Source organism: Miniopterus natalensis, chromosome 17 (assembly GCF_054644295.1).
Source record: "Miniopterus natalensis isolate mMinNat1 chromosome 17, mMinNat1.hap1, whole genome shotgun sequence".
NCBI classification, from domain to species: Eukaryota; Metazoa; Chordata; class Mammalia; order Chiroptera; family Miniopteridae; genus Miniopterus; species Miniopterus natalensis.
In genome coordinates this window covers 9437030-9456450 of record NC_142097.1, presented here as the reverse complement: position 1 = coordinate 9456450, position 19421 = coordinate 9437030, and the positions used below count along the sequence as shown (strand labels likewise).

General features: G+C 39.9%; 1 protein-coding gene across 3 annotated transcripts in view; it reads left to right on the top strand.

Annotated features, from left to right (window-relative positions):
• The window catches only part of NDEL1 (nudE neurodevelopment protein 1 like 1), a 56355-nt gene that overhangs the window by 9404 nt on the left and 27530 nt on the right, over positions 1–19421 (top strand). Inside the window, exons 4-10 of one of the 3 annotated variants that reach the window (XM_016222449.2) lie at positions 747–895; positions 2629–2765; positions 5874–6047; positions 7210–7301; positions 10505–10656; positions 13706–13740; positions 17123–17145. In XM_016222449.2, coding sequence (XP_016077935.1) covers positions 747–895; positions 2629–2765; positions 5874–6047; positions 7210–7301; positions 10505–10656; positions 13706–13740; positions 17123–17130 — 747 coding nt within the window. In that variant the 3' untranslated portion in view covers positions 17131–17145. Of the gene's footprint in view, positions 1–746; positions 896–2628; positions 2766–5873; positions 6048–7209; positions 7302–10504; positions 10657–13705; positions 13741–17122; positions 18353–19421 lie in introns of those variants that run through there. The other 2 variants (XM_016222448.2, XM_016222450.2) reach the window with 2 other exon arrangements.

Genomic DNA, 19421 nt, shown 5'->3' with positions numbered 1-19421 from the left:
GGGAAAGGTGATTTAGAGTTTAGGAGTTCACTTAGAAAGTCTGTAGTCGTCAGTGTTTTAGCTATCATGTTCCTAGCTATAATTTTGTAGTTCCTGTAATTTTCAGAAGTTGCCTGATTATTTGTTTTGATATGTCGCCTCATTTTGTGGTACTTAAAAATTATATTTGTATGAAATATACACATCTATTTCATTATTGTTTATAGTTTTGGAGCTTAGTTTGGATTTAAAAATTGCCTTCTAAAAAAGAATTTTCAGGAATAAAAGGATTATCTCCTTTTGTTGCTCTTAACCACCGCCTTAGCCAAATGCTTGGAGACTTTCAGTGTCTGGAGAGTAGGTGGGTTTGGGGATGGTGGGGGTAGGCAGGTCAGGGGTAGGGAATTTGAGCTCTGTCAGTCTCTGTTTTTGTGCTCACCCTGAGCGTATTTAGCCTGAGAACCCAGAAGTTCCCCCACCATTTTTGGGGTTTTTGAGGCAATGGTTTCATTATTTTACTTCTTTTCAGAGAGAGCATTATTAGATTTCTGAGAAGAGAGTGGTTCACTATTTAACCTTTGTGTGAGCTAAGGCATTTGGAATGAACGTATCATTGTTTTTAAGTATCGTGGACAGGAGAAGGGGTACCATCAACTTGGATTGTGGGTGAATTCCTTGGATTTTCCCTCCCCTTTAACTTGGATTTCCTCATTTATTAAAGAAAACTGTACATTAACAACACTTTTTTCCTATACCCATGCCTTTAGGAGAAACTAGAACATCAGTATGCACAGAGCTACAAGCAGGTCTCAGTATTAGAAGATGATTTAAGTCAGACTCGGGCCATTAAGGAGCAATTGCATAAGTATGTGAGAGAGCTGGAGCAAGCCAATGACGACCTAGAGCGAGCAAAAAGGTGAATGATGTGTATTTTGTTAGAATAACCAAAGTTGGCAATCAGTGATTAGTCAGTGATGTATGTCTTTAGGTTCAACCTATCACCTAGATCTTAATCCCAGAACACTTCTTTTTGGTACTCAACGCATTGAAACTAACCCCAAACCCTTATCTCCCTAGATATTGCCCTTCTAAGCTTTTTTCCCCCCATTTTTCTTTTTTCCTTCTCTCATGTACCATTGTTGTTCCTGTTGGCTTTTCATTAAAATATGTCTCATTCATTCCTCTATCTTTCCCTCTCTGTCATCAGTACCACCACACTTTTTGTAGATCCTCACATCTTAAACCTGAATTCTGCAGTTATTTCCTAGCTAATTTGTCTTCAAATTTTTACCTTTTTAAATTCTCTTCTGTTTTAGGACTAACCGATGAATTTTATCAATATATTGCTTTCATTATGATTTTGCTTAATAACCTATAGTTGCTTGCTATTACTATTGCCAAGCTTTCATATATCTGTAAATTAGTTGTTTCTTAACCATTCCAAATTTAATTCCTCTTACTTCATTCCTATTACTTTATTACCTGGTTTTTCTTTCCTTAATAGTTGAGTGACTCTTAAATGCCCGATAGGATGCTAGAGTTGAGGTTACAAAGATAAACTAGCTACTGACTGTGGGTGTAACAGATGTGAACATTTCATATGATAAATACTCTAGTAAAAAGAGTGTACAAGTTGCTCCAGGGCATAGAGCAGGGAGCAGCTAAAGTAACCCTGGAGAGATTGGGGAAGCAGAACCTACCAGGAGAAACAGAAATTAATCAGGGGAAGAGAGAGATGCAAAGGCAGAGAGGCAGGAAAGCGTGTGAGGTATTAATATTTCATTTTGATTGAAATGTATAGAGACATGGCTGAACAAGATGAGACTGGAAGGTGGTTGAGGCCAGGCTGTGAAGAACCTTGTGTGCAATGTTTGATAGTCATTCTATAGGCAGTGGGGGGTCTCTTTAATAATTTTTTAAACAAAGGAGTAATTTCAGCCTCTGGTTTCAGAAGATAATACTGAGGAATTGGAATAGAGAGGAGGAGATGTAAAGACCATTTAGGAGGAATTCAGGTGATGGATGGAGAATTACGCATGGGCAGAAGACTGAAGGAGAGCAAATGGAGTTGAGAGAGATTTTGACAGTTGACAGGGCTTGATACAATTGGACATGGCATTATGAGTTCGGACGAAGTTAAGGAACTTTATAGCAGGTAGCACATAGCAGATAGTGGAAACATAGTAGGTACATGTTAATGTTTGTTGAATAAAGTAGTAAGATGAGAAATGCAGGAAGAAGAAAGGATTGGTAGGAAGAATGTAAATGGAGTGGGACCTGGGACTTTGTGTTTTAAACAAATTCTTAATTTTTACGTTCTTGAAAACTATTGAAAAGTTTTCCTGAAAATATGTAAACTTGATTGTATTGCATTTAAAATCCAGTGGGGAGATATAAATTGTATAATAAGTGGCTTTCCTTTAAGGAATTTTAAGGAATTTAGATGGGAATTTAAGAGAAAAGAATATATTTAATGGCTCTAAATGATAATAGAGACACTAAATGCCACCAGAGATCAGAGGGGTGAGATCATTCTTTCAACTGGGACACGCTTTTTAGGTCAGGAAATGATATGATATCAACTGACAGTTTCCTTTTGTATTACCTATTTGTACACTATTTAATTCATGGATTCTAATTTTTTTTTAGGGCAACAATAGTTTCACTGGAAGACTTTGAACAAAGGCTAAATCAGGCCATTGAACGAAATGCATTTTTAGAAAGTGAACTTGATGAAAAGGAATCTTTGTTGGTCTCTGTTCAGAGGTTAAAGGATGAAGCAAGAGGTAAAATTTATAACCTAACCGAAACCTTACTACCCCTGAGCCAGAGTTCTCAGCTAACTTCAGGACCAACTTGTTAAAGCTATACATTTGTATACTTTGTCATACACTATGCTAAGTACTTTTAATCTGTTAACTTACTTAATACCTCCATCATCATCTCTAGGAGGCAGGTCTTACCATCACTATTTTATAGGCCATAAAATAGGCACAGAGAATTTTGAATTTTGTCCAAAGTCTTACAGCTTGTCAGTTGGGATTCAAACCCTGGTCTGTTTTTCAAAGCCTTAGTCACTACCACTGTGCATATACTGCTTGCTTATTTTGGGTTTTTTCCTTCTACCTAAATACCTTTGTTATGCACATAATAACATATGTGTACACATTGCTGTTTATATATTATACATATAATGAATATGTATTTTTCCTTTAAAATTCTCCTTTCCTCCTCCTCCTTTTTTTAAGTGCATGGTAGCATGCAAAATATTACAAAGAAGAGAATAAAAATCAATGCCAATCCGTTTGTCTTGAGAGAAATCCACTAATAGTTTGGTGTGTTTCTTTCCAGTCTTTCCCATGAGTATACATACTGAAGCAAGAGGTAAAATTTATAACTGAAACAAAACTTTGTGTATGTGTGTATATACACACACGTATGTACACACACACACAAAAGGGTGGGCAAAAGTAGGTTTACAGTGGTTTGTATGGAAAATAATACAATAATTAACAGTGTTTTGCACTCATAACTATAAACCTGCTTTTGCCCCTCCCTGAGTATATATATATTAGGTCCATGGTATATATACATATGTATTTTCTGTCCCTTCTTTCACTCCTTAATACAGTGAATATAATCCATGCTACTAAAACATCTTTTAAAATAGGGTTTAATAATGTTTATAGTATTTATTAGATATATTTATTTGATGGATCCCTTATTATTGGTGGGTAATTTTTTGCTATAAATAGTGCTGTGAATAGGATTCTTGTACTTAATATTTAGGAATATCTTTGATAATTTTTTTAGAATAGATTCTTAGAAGTGGCAAAGGATATAAATGTTTTTAATGGTCATAAAAGATACTGCTGAATTACTTTTTGATATTTGGTATGTTTACACTCCCTATGGCAGTGATTGAGAGTGTCCTTCTCACACTGTTAATTAGCATTGTGAGTAATAAAAATAGATTTAAAAATTATTTAAAAATCAATTTGAAAGTTGAAAGTTGGTATCTCATTTTTTAAAAACTTGTATTTCTTTGATTACTACTTGTGAAACTTTTGGTTCAGTTTCTAAGAATAGTTTTTCATGCCTTTTTTTAAAGAACTTCACATAATTTATATAATGTATAAAGTATTAACTCTATGTTTTATTCATTCATTCATTCATTCATTCATTCATTCATTCATTCATTCATTCACAGTTGTGGTCAAAACACATAAAATTTACCATCTTTTTATTTTATCCTCACATGAGGACGTGTTCACAGATTCTTAGAGAGAGGGGAGAGAGAGAGAAACATCGATCGGCTGCTTCCCAAACGTGCCCTGACAGGAATCGAACCCACAGTGTAGGCATGTGCCCTGACTGGGAATTGAACCTGTGACTTTTTGGTATGCTCCAACCAACTGATCCACAATGGCCACGGCTAAAATTTACCATCCTAACCATTTTTAAATATACAGTTCAATAGTGTTAACCATATTCACATTGTCATGCAAGAGATCGCTGGAATTTTTTTTATGTTAGTAAATTGAAACTATACCCATTGAACAACAACTTCTATTTCCCCTTTCCCCCAGCCCCTGGCAATCACAATTCTACTTTCTGTTGCTAGCTATGAGTGTGACTACTGTAGATACCTCATATAAGTGAAATCACACAGTGTTTGTCTTTTTGTGACTGGCTTTTTTCACTTTGCATAATATCCTAAAGTTTCATCCATATTGAAGCTTGTGACAGAATTTCCTTTTGTTATAAGACTGAATAATACCCATATATATATATGTATATATATATACACACACCCACACACATTTTTTGATCCATTTATCTGTGTCTGGACACTTGGGTCGCTTCTACCTCTTGGCTATTGTGAATGGTGCTGCAGTGACCATGGGTGTGCAAATGTGTCTTTGAGATCTTGCTTTGAATTCTTTTGGATATGTACCCAGAAGTGAGATAACTTTGTATCGTTTTATTAACATAAGCAAGTATTCTGAAGGTCAGTTGCATAACTGGAGAAGAAGACATTAATTTTGCATTGAAATTCAACTTTGAAAGCATGAAAAAAAAATTACAACTATTCTACTTCCTTTCTAAAACAAAATATTTCATAGTGACAATTAGTGAACAATATTAGCCCATTTAAAATTATAAACATGCACTTAATTGATTTTTGCAGTGATCCCCAAACTACATCATTTCAAAATACAAGAAAATGAGTTGGTAAAGAATATTTTTGTGTTATACATGTTTTTTGTTTTTAATCCTCACCCGAGGACATGCTTAGAGAGAGGAAGTGTGGGGGGGGAGAGAGAGAGAGACATCAATTGGTTCCTTCCGCCCTGACCAGGGGACTGAACCTGAAACCCAGGTATGTGCCCTGACCGGGAATCAAACCGGAATCTCTTGGTGGTTAGGACGACACTCAACCAACTAAGCCACGCTGGTCGGGCATACATGTTCCCTTTTACTCTATTTCTTTTTGCATATGGGCATAGATATCCTTTTTCTTAGGTTATAGCATTTTTCAATTCTAAAAGATCATTTACCCCTGGTTGGATAGGTCAGTTGGTTAGAGTGTCGTTCTGATATGCCAAGGTTGTGGGTTTGATCCCCAGTCAGGGTACATATAAGAATTGATGTTTCTCTCTCTTTCTCAGATCAATTTAAAAAGTTTAAAAATAAATACATAGTATTAAAAAAAAGAGCATTTAGACAGTAGGGTTGCCATGTTTATTCCCCTAGAAATAATTGTTAAATAGGAAATTCATATTTGAGAAATAGTAATTTAGGAAGAATGTCTTTATGGCATTTTAGATGTGACTTTGCATTATGTATTTGCTTTCTCTAGTGAGTATTACTACTTCTGCTACATTTTACAGATTTAAGACAAGAACTAGCAGTTCGGGAAAGACAACAGGAAGTAACCAGAAAGTCGGCTCCCAGTTCTCCAACTCTGGACTGTGAAAAGATGGATTCTGCTGTCCAAGCATCACTTTCTTTGCCAGCTACTCCTGTTGGCAAAGGAACAGAGAACAGTTTTCCTTCACCAAAAGGTTTGTAATGTCTTTTTCTTTTTTCTTTTTTTGTTTGTTAATCTTCACCCGAGGATATTTTTTTCATTAATTTTTTGGAGAGTGAAGGGTTGGGGGAGTGGAGAGAGAAAAAGAGAGAGGGAAACATTGATGTCAGAGAGAGACATCGATCGGTTGCCTCCCACAAGTGCCACACACTCCAACCTGGGCCAGGGACCCTTCAGTGTGGGGCTGATGCTCTAACCACTGAGACACACCAGCCAGTGCTGTTATGTCTTTTCTTTAATAACTAAAGCAGCATCTTTTTGGCATAGTGGACTAATAATTTAATGGAACTTGAAATATTTAGGGAATTCAGTATATGGTTTTAGTACCATTTCAGATGAGATAAATCTTTTTCACTAAGCGGTACTTGGACAATTGGCTACCCATTTGGAGGAAAAAAATGTACATATTTGATGAGTTAAATGATTTAAGTGTAAAAGAATTTTAGGAAACCATTAGGAGAAAATATGGAGAACATTTTTTATAATATTGAGGTGAAGAAGCCAAAGTCTTCCTCCCCAAAACACAAAGTTTAAAAGATAAATGTTACTCTGAGAAATACAACATATGTTAAATAAAGGGTGAATATCTATAATGTATTGTGCCCTTGCAGATTGATTAAAGGAAAGACAACCCAGTAGAAAAAATGCAAAGGATAAGCAGATGATTTCAAGAAGAGATTCAAATGACTAGTTATTAAGGAAATAAAAATTAAAGTGACGATCAAATTGGCAAAAAGAGATGTCTAATATTATTGAGGACCTCACCATACAAATCGCTGATACTGACATAACCTTTTTAGGGAGCATTTTGGCAGTCAGCATCTGTTAAGGTGGAAAAATGGGCATATCATATCCTCTGACCCATCAGTTCTATTTTGAGAACTCTCTCCAGAAATACTCATCTGGATGTTTTAAAGATATATGTCCTTTTAGCATTATTTGTAATGATGTAAAATTGTATATAATCTAAATATCCATCAGTTGGAGAATGGTTAAACATATTTATGGTATCTCTACTTTATACTTTATCTGTAGTTTGGAATATTATATTGATTTTTTACATTGAATGTATACTGTGTTGTAATAACAACGAAACCCAAATTGCATGTTTAATCACGTGTTTTATTTTCTTCTAGCTATACCAAATGGTTTTGGTACCAGTCCACTAACTCCTTCAGCTAGGATATCAGCACTAAACATTGTGGGGGATCTCTTACGGAAAGTAGGGGTAAGCATTCAATTATTTATCTCTAGGTGTTTCAGTTGCCAAGGTATTGAATTATTTCTTAATTTGAAATGAGGGAAGAAAAAAGGATACCTTCCTATGGTAAAGGCTGTAATTAAGCTGAGAAGCAAAAGCATCCAGTGACCAACTGAGGCTGGTCCAGATACACACCTCCAGGGCTTGGGGTTGCTGGTGTGTCTGCAGAAGGCCCGGCATGCCGAGCTCCTAAGTTCCCACTGGGAATTCTTCATGTTCTCCACGGCTGTTTCTAAAAGACCACGAGTCCTCCGTTTTTTTCTAAAACGCTTCCTGCTGTATGTCTTATACTGCCCTCTAATCCTGCTCTTTGCTGCTGCCTACCATCTTCCTGTTATTCCTGAGGTTTCTCTTTGTAGGACTGGGCATGGCCTGTGGCATGACTTTGTTTTGCTCTTAGTTGTGCCTGTCTTAGCACGCCTTGACCACCTCAACTTCAGTGCCATCTCCTTGTCTCTAACCTGAATTCCAGAACAGTTTGGCTTTTGAAATACTGAACTTGTTTTTCTGCTTACTCAGTGTTTTACTCTCTGTAATACTCTTTGACCTTCTCAAGAGAGCAGTTCTCAGTTTTTTAGCACTCTCTTCTTTCACTTTGTTCCCGTTCATCAGTGATCCTGCAGATTGCTTCCGTTGTTACTGTTGATCATGATGTTTTTGGCCATGGAGGAGACCTGCAGTGTTGATCATTCAAGAAATTGGACTTCTCCTTTCCTTATCCAGATCACTGAAAACAATATATAACTGTGGATTTAAGCTTTTATTATTTCCCTCAGTGACTTTAACCTCTCTTTTCAGTAACCTGCCCCTGAAACTTCCCACTATCCACCACCCCTTCACTAATTTTTGTGTGTGATACACATTCTGAAAAAAGTAGAAGTTGCATTGTACTTTCTACGAAGAAATGGGAGACCAAGATACCAGGTCCTATGTTTACTTTCTCTGGCTTATGGAATTCCTTTTAACCATGAGATTAACTCTAAACTGCATTTTAAAGTTACTAGAAAGAGTAATGTGCACAAGTCATTCATACAGTACGTAATTTTCCTTCTAAAAGATAACAATTTTTTTTATCTAATTTGTTGTAAGAGTTAATGGTATTTACCTCTATAACTTGAAATAATGTTTTATTTTTCTGTTTCTTGACTTATCAATTTTAAGAAAAAAGATGAGGAATTTAACTCACATCCTCCCAGTTTTTTACTTTTTGTTCTTGTTAGTGTTTTTTTTTGTAATTTTAAATACGAAACTTCTGTTTCTGAATTTATTAGATTATATCTCAACTCCATATTGTGTGTGTGTGTCTCTCTCTGTACCTTCTTGTGCTCTCCATTGATTGGTTCTGAAGATTGAAAATTAGTCAGTAGCATCTGTAATATTATGCCCATGTATAGATTACTGCCTAATCATAGAGGAGGAGCTGGCCTTTTGGGTCGTTTTACTCATGCTGTTCAACAGATGGCCCAAGCATTTTGTTCTTTATTATTTACTCAAAATCATATCAGGTTTTTTTGTATTGTGTGCAAGCTGACTTGTATGCCTTTTTCTTTTTCCTGGTGTTTCTAATTACCCTTTATATTTGTAGCTAGAAAATATACTCTTTGTAGTATCTCATACCTTCCAGCTTCTTCTTCATGCTCTTTGCCGAAAGCCGCTATGCTTGTCGGTCTGCTGCCCCACTGTCTCCCTTGAATCCTCTTGGATTAGTACTGCCTATTCCTGGGCCTCAAGTTGTCATCTTTCTTTCTTTCTTGTTTATTTTGCTTTAGTACCATAAGTAATTTATTCAGAAATGGTGCATGAAAGTTGAACTTGTAGTCCTTGCATGGTTTACCTGTTTAGTTGACAGGCTGTCTTCCAGGAGCTTCTCTGCCAGCTCCTGCATGCTTTTATGGATGTTTTGTTTTCTGCTTTGCTGTACTTTGCTCCCTGAGTAGAAGTACTGGAGGCTCGTCCCCACCCGCGCATCCTCCTCCCCTGGGAGATCAAGGCCTCTGATTTAAAGTTTTGTTTTTTCCTCTTACTGTTCTCCTGTTACTACCTCTGTTTGTAGTACTTGTTCTTTTTATTTCAGTGGTAAAAATATTCCTGCCCATGGCTAATTTTGCCCTCTGTGCTTTGTGTCCTATTCCTTCCAGCCTTCTCATCTTCATGTCTCCTGTACCTTCAGACTTTCACTCTCTATATGTTAATATTTATGCATAATACTTATATATTACATATTATATACACACTTTTTTTTATCTTAGAAAGCAACATAAAAGCAGCTATTCTTCCCTTTTACCCTACATCTCTCTTTAGCCATCATCCTATTTCTTTCTTCCTTTTACAGCCAAGCTTTTTGAAAGCATGTCTCCATTTATGTTAGCATTTTTTACTGTATGCACACTTCTCCAGACATTCTAGTCTGGGCTCTGTTCACGCCACTAAAATTGCTCAGTGATGACCTCAGTGCTGTTAGATAGAATGGATGCTGTTTTGCCCTGATTTTACTTGAAACATTCACTACCACTGGCCAGGCGTTGTGGTGAGAGGTGCTAAGAAGGGCATCTGATTTAGAGGTAAATGCTAAAGGTATAGTGTCATTGTCAGGTGAATTATTTCGTTACAGACAGGGTGTCAGACATTTACACTGCGTTCTAAGAAACAGAATAGCTTTTAATGTCATGTGAGGTGTTGTAAATGCTCTTATCCATTTAAATGCTTTAGAAATAACTAAACTGAAATGCTATAGAAAGAATTGGCTGCTCTAAAAAATTCTCAAGTGATATTTTTGCATTCTTTATAGTGTTTGATCCCAAAGCAGCCCCACACCACACACATTCACCCACACCCACCCCTAACTACCCAACTAACAAAACCGTTCACAACTCAGAAAGACATGATGGATGGGGTCAAGAGACCCGGGGCCCCTCTCTGCTGTGCCACATTTTCTTATGTGCATGAGGACTATGTCTGTACCCCTCAGTGACACTGAGGGGAATGAGTAAGGTACTCTGAACTCTTTAGAAAGGAAGTCAGCAGGAACATTTCCTCTTTCTTTGATAAAGGTAAGTAGCCACCTTTATCAACTAAGAGTAAGGTTTGAGTCTCGAAATAGAAATGGTTTAAAATGCAGATTTTTATGTGCTGCTACTGTTTTGACAACCAAATCATTCCTTCTTTTGTAGGCTTTAGAATCCAAATTAGCAGCTTGCAAGAATTTTGCAAAGGACCAAGCATCACGAAAATCCTATATTTCAGGGAATGTTAACTGTGGGGTGATGAATAGCAACGGCACAAAGTTCTCTAGATCAGGGCATACGTCTTTCTTCGACAAAGGGTAAGTCTTAAAAATTTTTAATAATTTTTTGAGTAGTAAAAGTTATACATTATTAAGTGAGCATATTCAGGCTTTGAAAAGGTAAACTCAATTAAATAAACCTACCTGAAGCCTGCTATCATTCAGATCTGACGGGACATGAAATCTGTTGTTGTCTTCTAGTCTTCATGGAGTCTGTTGCCCTGGGAACCCTGGTTCTGAAGTGTCTGTCCTGGAAGCAGGCCCTTGAAAGGCAGCAGTGCTAGGCTTGCGGGATTAACAATGCCTGCAATACGGTCCTTGTTCTCAAGGCTCTTGCAGGCTAGTAGACTTTCCTAACGAGTATAGGGTGGGGCAAAAGTAGGTTTAAAGTTGTTTGTATGGACAATAATAATAATACAAGAACAAACCCTGTTTCTCGCACTCACAACTGTAAAGCTTTTGCTCCCTCCCGTGTTTGTTAAGGGTAGAAGAAAACACTGTAGTTAGTATATGTGCAAACTCTGCAACAAATCTTCCGACTGAAGATTTTAGAAAAATATAAAACCACTGGATCAAATATAGTTTAAGAGATACACATTTTGTATGAAGTGAAGATGCTTTTGGGGAATAGAGGATTAAAATTGTTTTAAGATTGAAGCGGTAATACATTTTTAATGCAAAAACGTTTCCGTAGGTATAGAAGCACATAAAGTAAAGTGTAAATTTTTTTAAAATTTTTATATCCTTACAGTTATTTCTAGGCATGTGAAATCATATTTTTAGATATCCTCTGTAAGGTTTTAAAATTTATGGGATTATACTTCAAATGTTGTTCTGCAACATGCCTAACATGATTTATATTGCCAACATCTTTTCATGTCACTACATATTCTACCTAAATTAAAAAAAAATAAAACATTGCATGGTTATACCCTTTTATGGATGTGCCTTAGTTTAGGTAACTAGTTAAATAGTTAAGACCTATGGCCTGGGGATGCAGACCACACTACCTGAGGTGGCTGTTACTAGAACAGCCACGGAGGCACTGTGATCCCTTGCCACTATCTCTGGGTCGTAGAGGCTGCTCATTCTTGTTCTGTGAAAGCAATACAGATACAACTCTAGAAATTGTCACGGTTGCTTAAAGGAGCGTGTATGCTCTGTTTTCCTCAATAACTGGCATATTTCTGGAGGAACTAATTTGGTGCACAGTCCACTTTAAAAGCTTCCTATTGTCCACTCTTGTGGAGTGGAATGTTCTGGTTTCTCTCTGTTCCTTTAGAGAATTCTACCTTGAAGTATACATATTTCATTAAGGAGCACATTCTAAAATATCAATATATAAATCAGAACTTTATTTTAACCATTGGAGTTCCTTGGGGGGAATAAGTATAAAATTAATTTTCCTCAGGTTTAGGAGTTTCAGGCAGCCTTGAGGAATGCTCACTTTTATACACTAATGATAAATGGAATAAATAGGTATTTGACATTAAATTGCCATTTACCCCAAACAATACAGGGAAAGTTTAGGGGTAGTCTTCCGGAGTGTTAGAAACAGTATGTAGTTATTTTTTCCTGTAACTTGTAATTACCTCCAGTAGAGTAGTTATTGGTCTCTACCTGGAATCCTATTTCTTGCCTTGGGCACCTTATGATGTGAGAATAGGCATGAACCAGAAATGGATTGGTTGGGCAGATGGCTTTGCATGTGGAAGGTCTTTAGAACAGTAATGAAGGAGGAGGGGTAATGTCAGTTCAGGCTCACGGCTTCTGTCTTCCTTAAGAGACTGGCTTTCACTCGACCCCTGATGCAGAGCACCAGGGCAGTGAGTGTCTAGAGGTGAACCCAGTCTTAGGTAGATAGGAGGATTCAGAGTAACCTGGATCCAGGAGGGGGCCTCACCCCCAATTTGTCCCCTGAGAAGCATCCTAGATGCAGGTGTGGGCTTTATTTCCTGAACTGCAGCTGGAAATGTGCTTCCTGATAGAAAGTTACAGATGATACTTAGTTTTGGTTTAAATAGTATAAAATTTTAACTGTATTGTTCCTATTAAGAATTAATGTGCTTTTATGGGCTGGTCTTTCCCCAAGTGTTTAGTTTGTATGATAAATGGGTTGCATATACACACTGAGATGTTACCCTGTTGCTTGAGTTGCGTTTGTCTGATTGCCATGTCCCTGTAACTGTTGTTTGCGGGTTTTGCTGTGTCCTTATGTCTTTGCTGCTTTACTTTGATTCTCGCTTCCTTCTGGCCGAAACTCCTGCAGGCTATTAACTAGATAAAAACGACGATGATTTTTACCAACTGCCAAAGGAAGAGGGGAAATGTCCTAACTCCCAGCTCCATTATTAAATGTCAGGTTGAAAGAAGAAATGCCAGTCCTTATAGACTCTGTGCAACTTGTAGTTTCAGGATGAGAAAACGCTTTGCATTTTGCAGCCTGTGGCTAGAATATGGCTGCTCTACCACTCACTCCTAAGCAGTGTATCTGTAGCACTGTCACTGTAGTTTTGCTGGCACTTCTGGAGACCTAGAGGAGCATTGTTTGGTGAAAGTTCATTGAAATTGGTTTGTGCATGTGCATGTAGTAAATACATGTATACACCCCACCCTCCCACCTCCCTCAGAATCTTCAGGTGCAATGAGGCCTTACTACATAAAACAGCATATCTTACATATTACTTTATGGGATTTGAAAATGTTCTGTAAGTTCTGGTTATTTGAGGGCTTTTTGGAATCAGGATTTTATCTAGTCTGTGATTACTTCTGCAAGGTCCTGAAATATGGCTCGCTGGACCTACTTCCCAGGTGGTGCTGTTTCTTCCAACCACTAGTAGCCCTTAATATTACTCATCTGAAATGATACAAATTCTTGTGTAGTGTAGTCACTTAAGTTCTCAAAAAAAGTCTTTTTTTTCCCTTAATAGCTTTGATTTAGTTCCTTATGTATCACTCTAATTTTGTAAGCCAGTCAGATTTCTTTTGGGCTGTGTGTAGGTAGGTGGGCATACACTAATTTTAGGTAGGGCACGATGTGAAAATAGTATCTGTATTGCTGTTTAATGTTTTTTCCTTTTTTTATTAGGCAAGAAAAAGTCATATTTCCCACGTTGTTCATGGGTAACTGAATTTGTTTGCTGTGCTCTTTTTTATTCTTTTTCAATCATGGTGTGTGGTGGGGGACACATTAACAAACTGGTTTTACTAACTGCATGGGGCTGACTCTGCTTTAACCAACTTACAGCCCATAAGTGAGCTCTCAGGTTCCCGTTTGACTTGACTGTATATCATTATTGGTTCAGCTGTGCAAAACAAAAATGAATGAGTTGTAGTGGCTCTGGGGCAGTTGTGACTAGCAGTTGGGACTCGGTGTGTGGTCAGGTGCTGCAGTGATGATGCTGGGATTCTGGGGTGGGGGTCAAGGGTAGCTGGCAGGCCCTGGGACCATATTTGAATGTCTTTGTGGGACTGGGGTTCTTCCTGTTGCCCAGTGTGTCTTGTTTTTTCAAAGCAGGCACTATTGATTATGGAGACTTGCTGTGTGGGGACTCTCCCCTCTCTGCTCACTCTTGTTTCCCAAAGTACATTGGAATGATAGATGGAGATGTGTATAAGATCTGCCTGCCTTTTCAATTTTTAGGAAGGTACATTTGAGTTCGTAGAGCCTGAGGGGAGGACTCTAGCTGGCTGGAGCTGTGCTGGCTTCCGCTGAGCCATCTAACTAGGGAGAGGGGGTCTGGAGTGTCTGCTGCTCTCCTGAATGAGCTCTAGCCTACTCTCATGGGTTTCTCTACTGCCCTTTCAGGTGTACTCGACCTTGCTTCTTTGCTGGATTTAGTGTGCATACCTTATCTCCGTTGTGTTCGATTTATCGTTCTCCTGACTAGCTTCTAACCGTGCCTTGGTTCTTTCCCCCTTTTTACTTCTGCTGCCATTTTACAACTGACCTTAGTTCCTTTTCTCAGCTGGATTCTCTATTTTTCAGACACTTTGGTGGTAAGACCATGAAATTTCATAGCTTCTGTAACCTTTTTACATAGACGATTCCCAGATCTCTTATCTCCACCCCTGCCTGTTTTCGTTCCATTCATTTCTGTGTTGTCCACTGGGACATTTCCCCTCGGCTCTTTTGCTGCTCCCTTAAACCAAATGTGAGTATGGAGGTGTTTCTTTCCCCATTTCCCAGCTTTGCAGTTCCCTGAAGTTAGCTCACCAGGATGACAATCCTACCTCTAGGGTCAGCTTTCTCCTCCCTCTGGCCTTTTACTTCCCACTTCTTGACTCAGAAAAGAAGTGCCAGGTGACACCCTGGCAGATTGTTGCTCCCTATTCTACCCAACCTGCAAATCAGAATTTCCATTTCCATTCATACTGAGAAATGACTTACCTAGTTTCTCGTTGCCCTTTATATTCTGGATCACACTGGTTTTTTCCCCCATTAGAACTGACCTGCGTTGGGAGCACCAAATTGGTTGCTCACTGAGGGCTGTCAGGTGTCCTCCAACCAGGAGGATACTGGGAAAGGATAATGGCCTAGACATTCGGAGGCAGGTTATGAGCCCTACTTCCCCACTGATGGGCTCATAGGTGAACTCAGGTGAATGGCTCGCCCTTCTCCTGCTTTGGTTTTTTGAGCAATACAACAATGGGGATGAAGTTTATGTTGTCTAAAGATCCATCTAATTTGAAAATGCCGAGTCTCAGTCCTAACCCTTCATGTGGAGCCAGCCTTATGGTTGCTGCTTTTGCACATGCCTGTGGAACAGCTGCCAGGTTCTTCTTGGCATCCAACAGTGCTCCTTTCTGCTGAGTTTTGGGGCTGTCTGTAGAACAGCTTGCCATGGCCTGCCCTGCGGCAGGGAGTGTGATGTTCACATGTTTAAAGCTGAGGTTTGTGAGGTCTGCGTAGTTCTCCGTGGGGTTTTAGGAGAAGTGGCATTGGGGCTCTGGGACTAGTCAGACAAATGACAGATGGGGCTTATGTGAGGGCTACAGTGGTATATAGGATGGGGCCCCTGTCCCCAGAGGCGGCACAGGCATAGCCTTGGGAGAGTAGGGAGGGATGATTTCAAGTTTTCACATGCAGTGAGTCTGAAATATCAGACCTCCCCTAGCCCCAAGAAGAAAATGGGGATCCTGGGTGTGCATCACTGAGATAGGAAAATGTACAGCAGGGAGAAATTACATGTATCAGAGCCCCCTTTGGCTCTTGGCCGGTGTGTGGGTAGCTTGACTTCAAACTGGAAATCTACTCTGAGGTTAGTTTCTTCAGAGTAGTTGGGTCTTTTTTCAAATCTCTGCATGCCTGTTTCTCTGCGATTACACTCACCTCTTCAGTGTACGGAGCACTTATCTTTGTGAAGAATGTGTGTGCATTTTTTGTAAGGATGAGTCTATGTTCAACTCCTTAGACCCCTCTGATGAGTGGGTGGGTGGGGCAGTGGTGGGCAAGTGTGGTGCAGTTGGCTGCATCTCCCAAATTGCTAGTGGGACAGACTTACCTAGGAAGTTTTTCAGGATGGAAAGGTTGAAGTGGCTTCCTGTGAGAGGTTCCAGGCCTTGTGCTCACCTCCCTCGTTGTCTCCTGTGGCTGTGCTGCCAGGTGTGTGGGGCTGAGGTGGACGCTCTGCATCACTGGGCTCAGGTGCTGGGTCCTTGTAGACTCCTGTGCTGGGCTGGTTGCTTGTGAGTCTTCAGAAAAACCTACTCATTTGGCTTTGCTTGCTTAACAATTTAAAAAAGTTACTTTTTCCCCCTTCATTAAGATATTCATGTATATTGTAGGAAATTTGGAAAACAAAAAAGTGTAAAATAGTAAACCAAATTTACCTATAACCCAGAGGGAAGAAAAGTAACTATTGTTAAATTTTTCTTCTACAATATATATGATTTTATGTACATATATATGTGTGGGTGTATGTGTGTATGTATGTGTGAGTCTCTCCACAGATTCTAGAATTAGCTACATAGATAGTAATGCCTATCTATATAAGGGGCTGTAATCTAGACTCTAGAATATATACTACTTTTTTTTTTCCTTCACATCATTGAACATATAGTTTGGTAACCTTTTCCTACCTACCATTAATTGCATTCTGAATATTTCCCCATGCTATTAAATAACTGTGTGGAATGTGCTTTTAATGGTGGTATACCGTTTTATTATTTAGTTGTACCATTATTTAGCTAGCTTCCTATTGACAGACATTCAGACTTGTTCTACAGGGAAAAATCAGGGTTGTGGCTGCAGTGGCCAGTGTGATGAAGTCGCCGAGAAGGGAGCACATAGTCTCACTACCCTAGGACCACTGCGTTCTCAAGTCTAACCACCTGGTGCTTCTGAGGCAGCTGCTCTTCCCTTGGGCTGTTAGGATCTACTGTGGGCCAGGAAGAGGAATAGTTTTAGAGAGCAAATGAATTTCTTACTGTGTGTAAAGTGATTTTTAAATGACAGTCTCTCTTTCTCTTCCCCTTCCCTTCTCTGCTCTGGTCACCCTCACAGGGCAGTAAACGGCTTTGACCCAGCTCCTCCTCCTCCTGGCCTGGGCTCCTCACGCCCCTCCTCGGCACCGGGTATGCTGCCTCTCAGTGTGTGAGTTGCCCAGCCTCCAGGTGAGGGCTCCTGCCCTTCTCCAACAACCCAGGACACCCACGCCTCACCCTTCGGTGCCTGGGCCCAGCCCATGGCTCTGTCTGCCTCCCCAGGGCTGGCAGAGAGAGGGCAGGCTGCATGCAGTGGCGGCTGCTGGGCCCTGCCCAGCCCCAGGACTCTGCGCGATATCAATACTGGCTATTTTCTCTTCTCGCCGTAGTGCCGTTGGTTTCACATGATTGCACTTTTGTGGGTCACAAAGTGATACATACATGTATTACTTGGTCACTGGATGCAGAAGTACCCATTCATCACATCTGCCTCCTAGCCCCACCCTGCTGTTCTGATAGGATTTAGTTGTATTTAGGACATTGCAAATCTTCTAGAAGTTCTCTCCCAAATCAGGTCAATGTGTGCCCTCCTGAGCTCCAACCCAAGCATCTTTAGTGCTCATGATCATGTGTTCATCCCCAGCTCCACCCCACACAGTTTGGGCCTGTTGCCGGCAGTCAGTCAGGTCACTGAATTAGGGAACATTTTCTGCACCTTCTGATTTTACTTTAGCAGTTATCATTCCATAGACTTGCTTCCCAGAGCAGGAGCCTCTGGGGCCTGTGTACAAACAGGGCTGGGCCTCTCTGCTATTTCCTCCTCCTTTGTGTGCCTCAGACTAGGAGTGGAGGTGGTGGCAACCTCCTTGCCAACTTTTTGGTCTTTCTGTTAAATGACAGCTTCACAGCTTTTTTGTTTTGTCTTCTGAGGGCCTCTCCAGTTGTGTTAGGAAGGGTCGAGTGGCCTGATTCCAGGGGCTGGCTGGTGCTAGCTCCTGGGGGCGGGGCGGGCAGACTGACCATAAGTGGTTGTCCCTGTGCATCCTTTGATTACTCTCATGCTGCATTTACTGTTTACATTTGTTTTATTGTACATAGGTTTGTAAACATTATTGCCTAAGATATTTGTATATAACTTGGGCTTTGTAGCTTTTATTTATTCAGAACTCATACGGCATGTTAATGACTTATGATGGTGTCCTATTCTGGGCAGCTGTATAGGATCATCATGTGGTTAAAAAAAGAGAGAAAATACTTCCCCTCCAAAAAATCTTTTAATGTGGAAACAATAAATTTCACAAAAAAAGTATCGAGGTTGCTTTATTGGGTTCCTGTCATCCTGTGAGAGAAGAGCTGGAGTTACAAAGCCAGGTTCCGATGTCACTTCTGCTCTGGCATGGGACATGTGGGTGGACAGTGGCTATGGAGTGGGGCGAAGACAAGTCAGGCAGCCTCAGAAGTCTGATGCACCACTGGCATGTTCATGCTGGTTCTCCACGCTGGTTCTCTTAGCTGCAATCTCGGGGAGCAGCCTGAGAATGCCAGGCCCTCGTGCATATTTGGGAGGAAGGACCGGGGCTTTGAGGGAGGCAGTTTGCTAGGTCACAGGGTAACCACAGGATGAGGAGCTGGTCCTTCTGTGCTGTCTCTCATGACATGTTGGTGTCCTGGGATTAGAGGCTGCTTGGGTCTGGGCTTTTCTCCTCTTCCCTCAGGTTGATGTTGGCAAGTGAGAGACGGTGCCAGATGTTTGGTAGCAAGACATAAAGTGACTGGACTTGAAAAATGTGTAAATGGAGTCTGTACGAATGTATCGCACTCTGAACATTGCTTATCACAAAGAGCAAAAACAGTACAGTGCGTAGTTTTAAAACTGTAAGTAAGTGAAAAGTAAGTAAAATTCCTAAGTAAATAAGAAACTTTAAGCAGGATATATTTTTAAAAATTTCTTGTGTCTGTTAATATGTGAGCAGGAATATCTTCTATTAGTTGTTCCAGGAGATTCTGTTGTAAGCTGGCTCACCGAGAGATGTTTGTAGTGGTGTGTGCTGTGCCCAGTTGTGCTGGCCGAGCAGTTGAAAAGAAAACTTCAGTCCTCTTACTGATGGGCAGCAACTCCCAGCTTCTTTCCCAATCATTGGAACAATTGGATTAGATAAGAGGCTGAAACATTTGGCAGACCTTTGTTTATGCATGAACCCAAATCTTAACACCTAACAAGCAGAGCTACTCTGGTAAAGCAAGGATGAGTTCTGGAGCCCCAAATCCTTGTCCCTGGCTCCCCAGTGGTTTTCCAGTTCCCTTTCAGCTGAACACCCCTGGTATCATCTCATCCAGATGGTTCTGTCAATTGTTCAGTCAGATGATGGCAGGGGGAG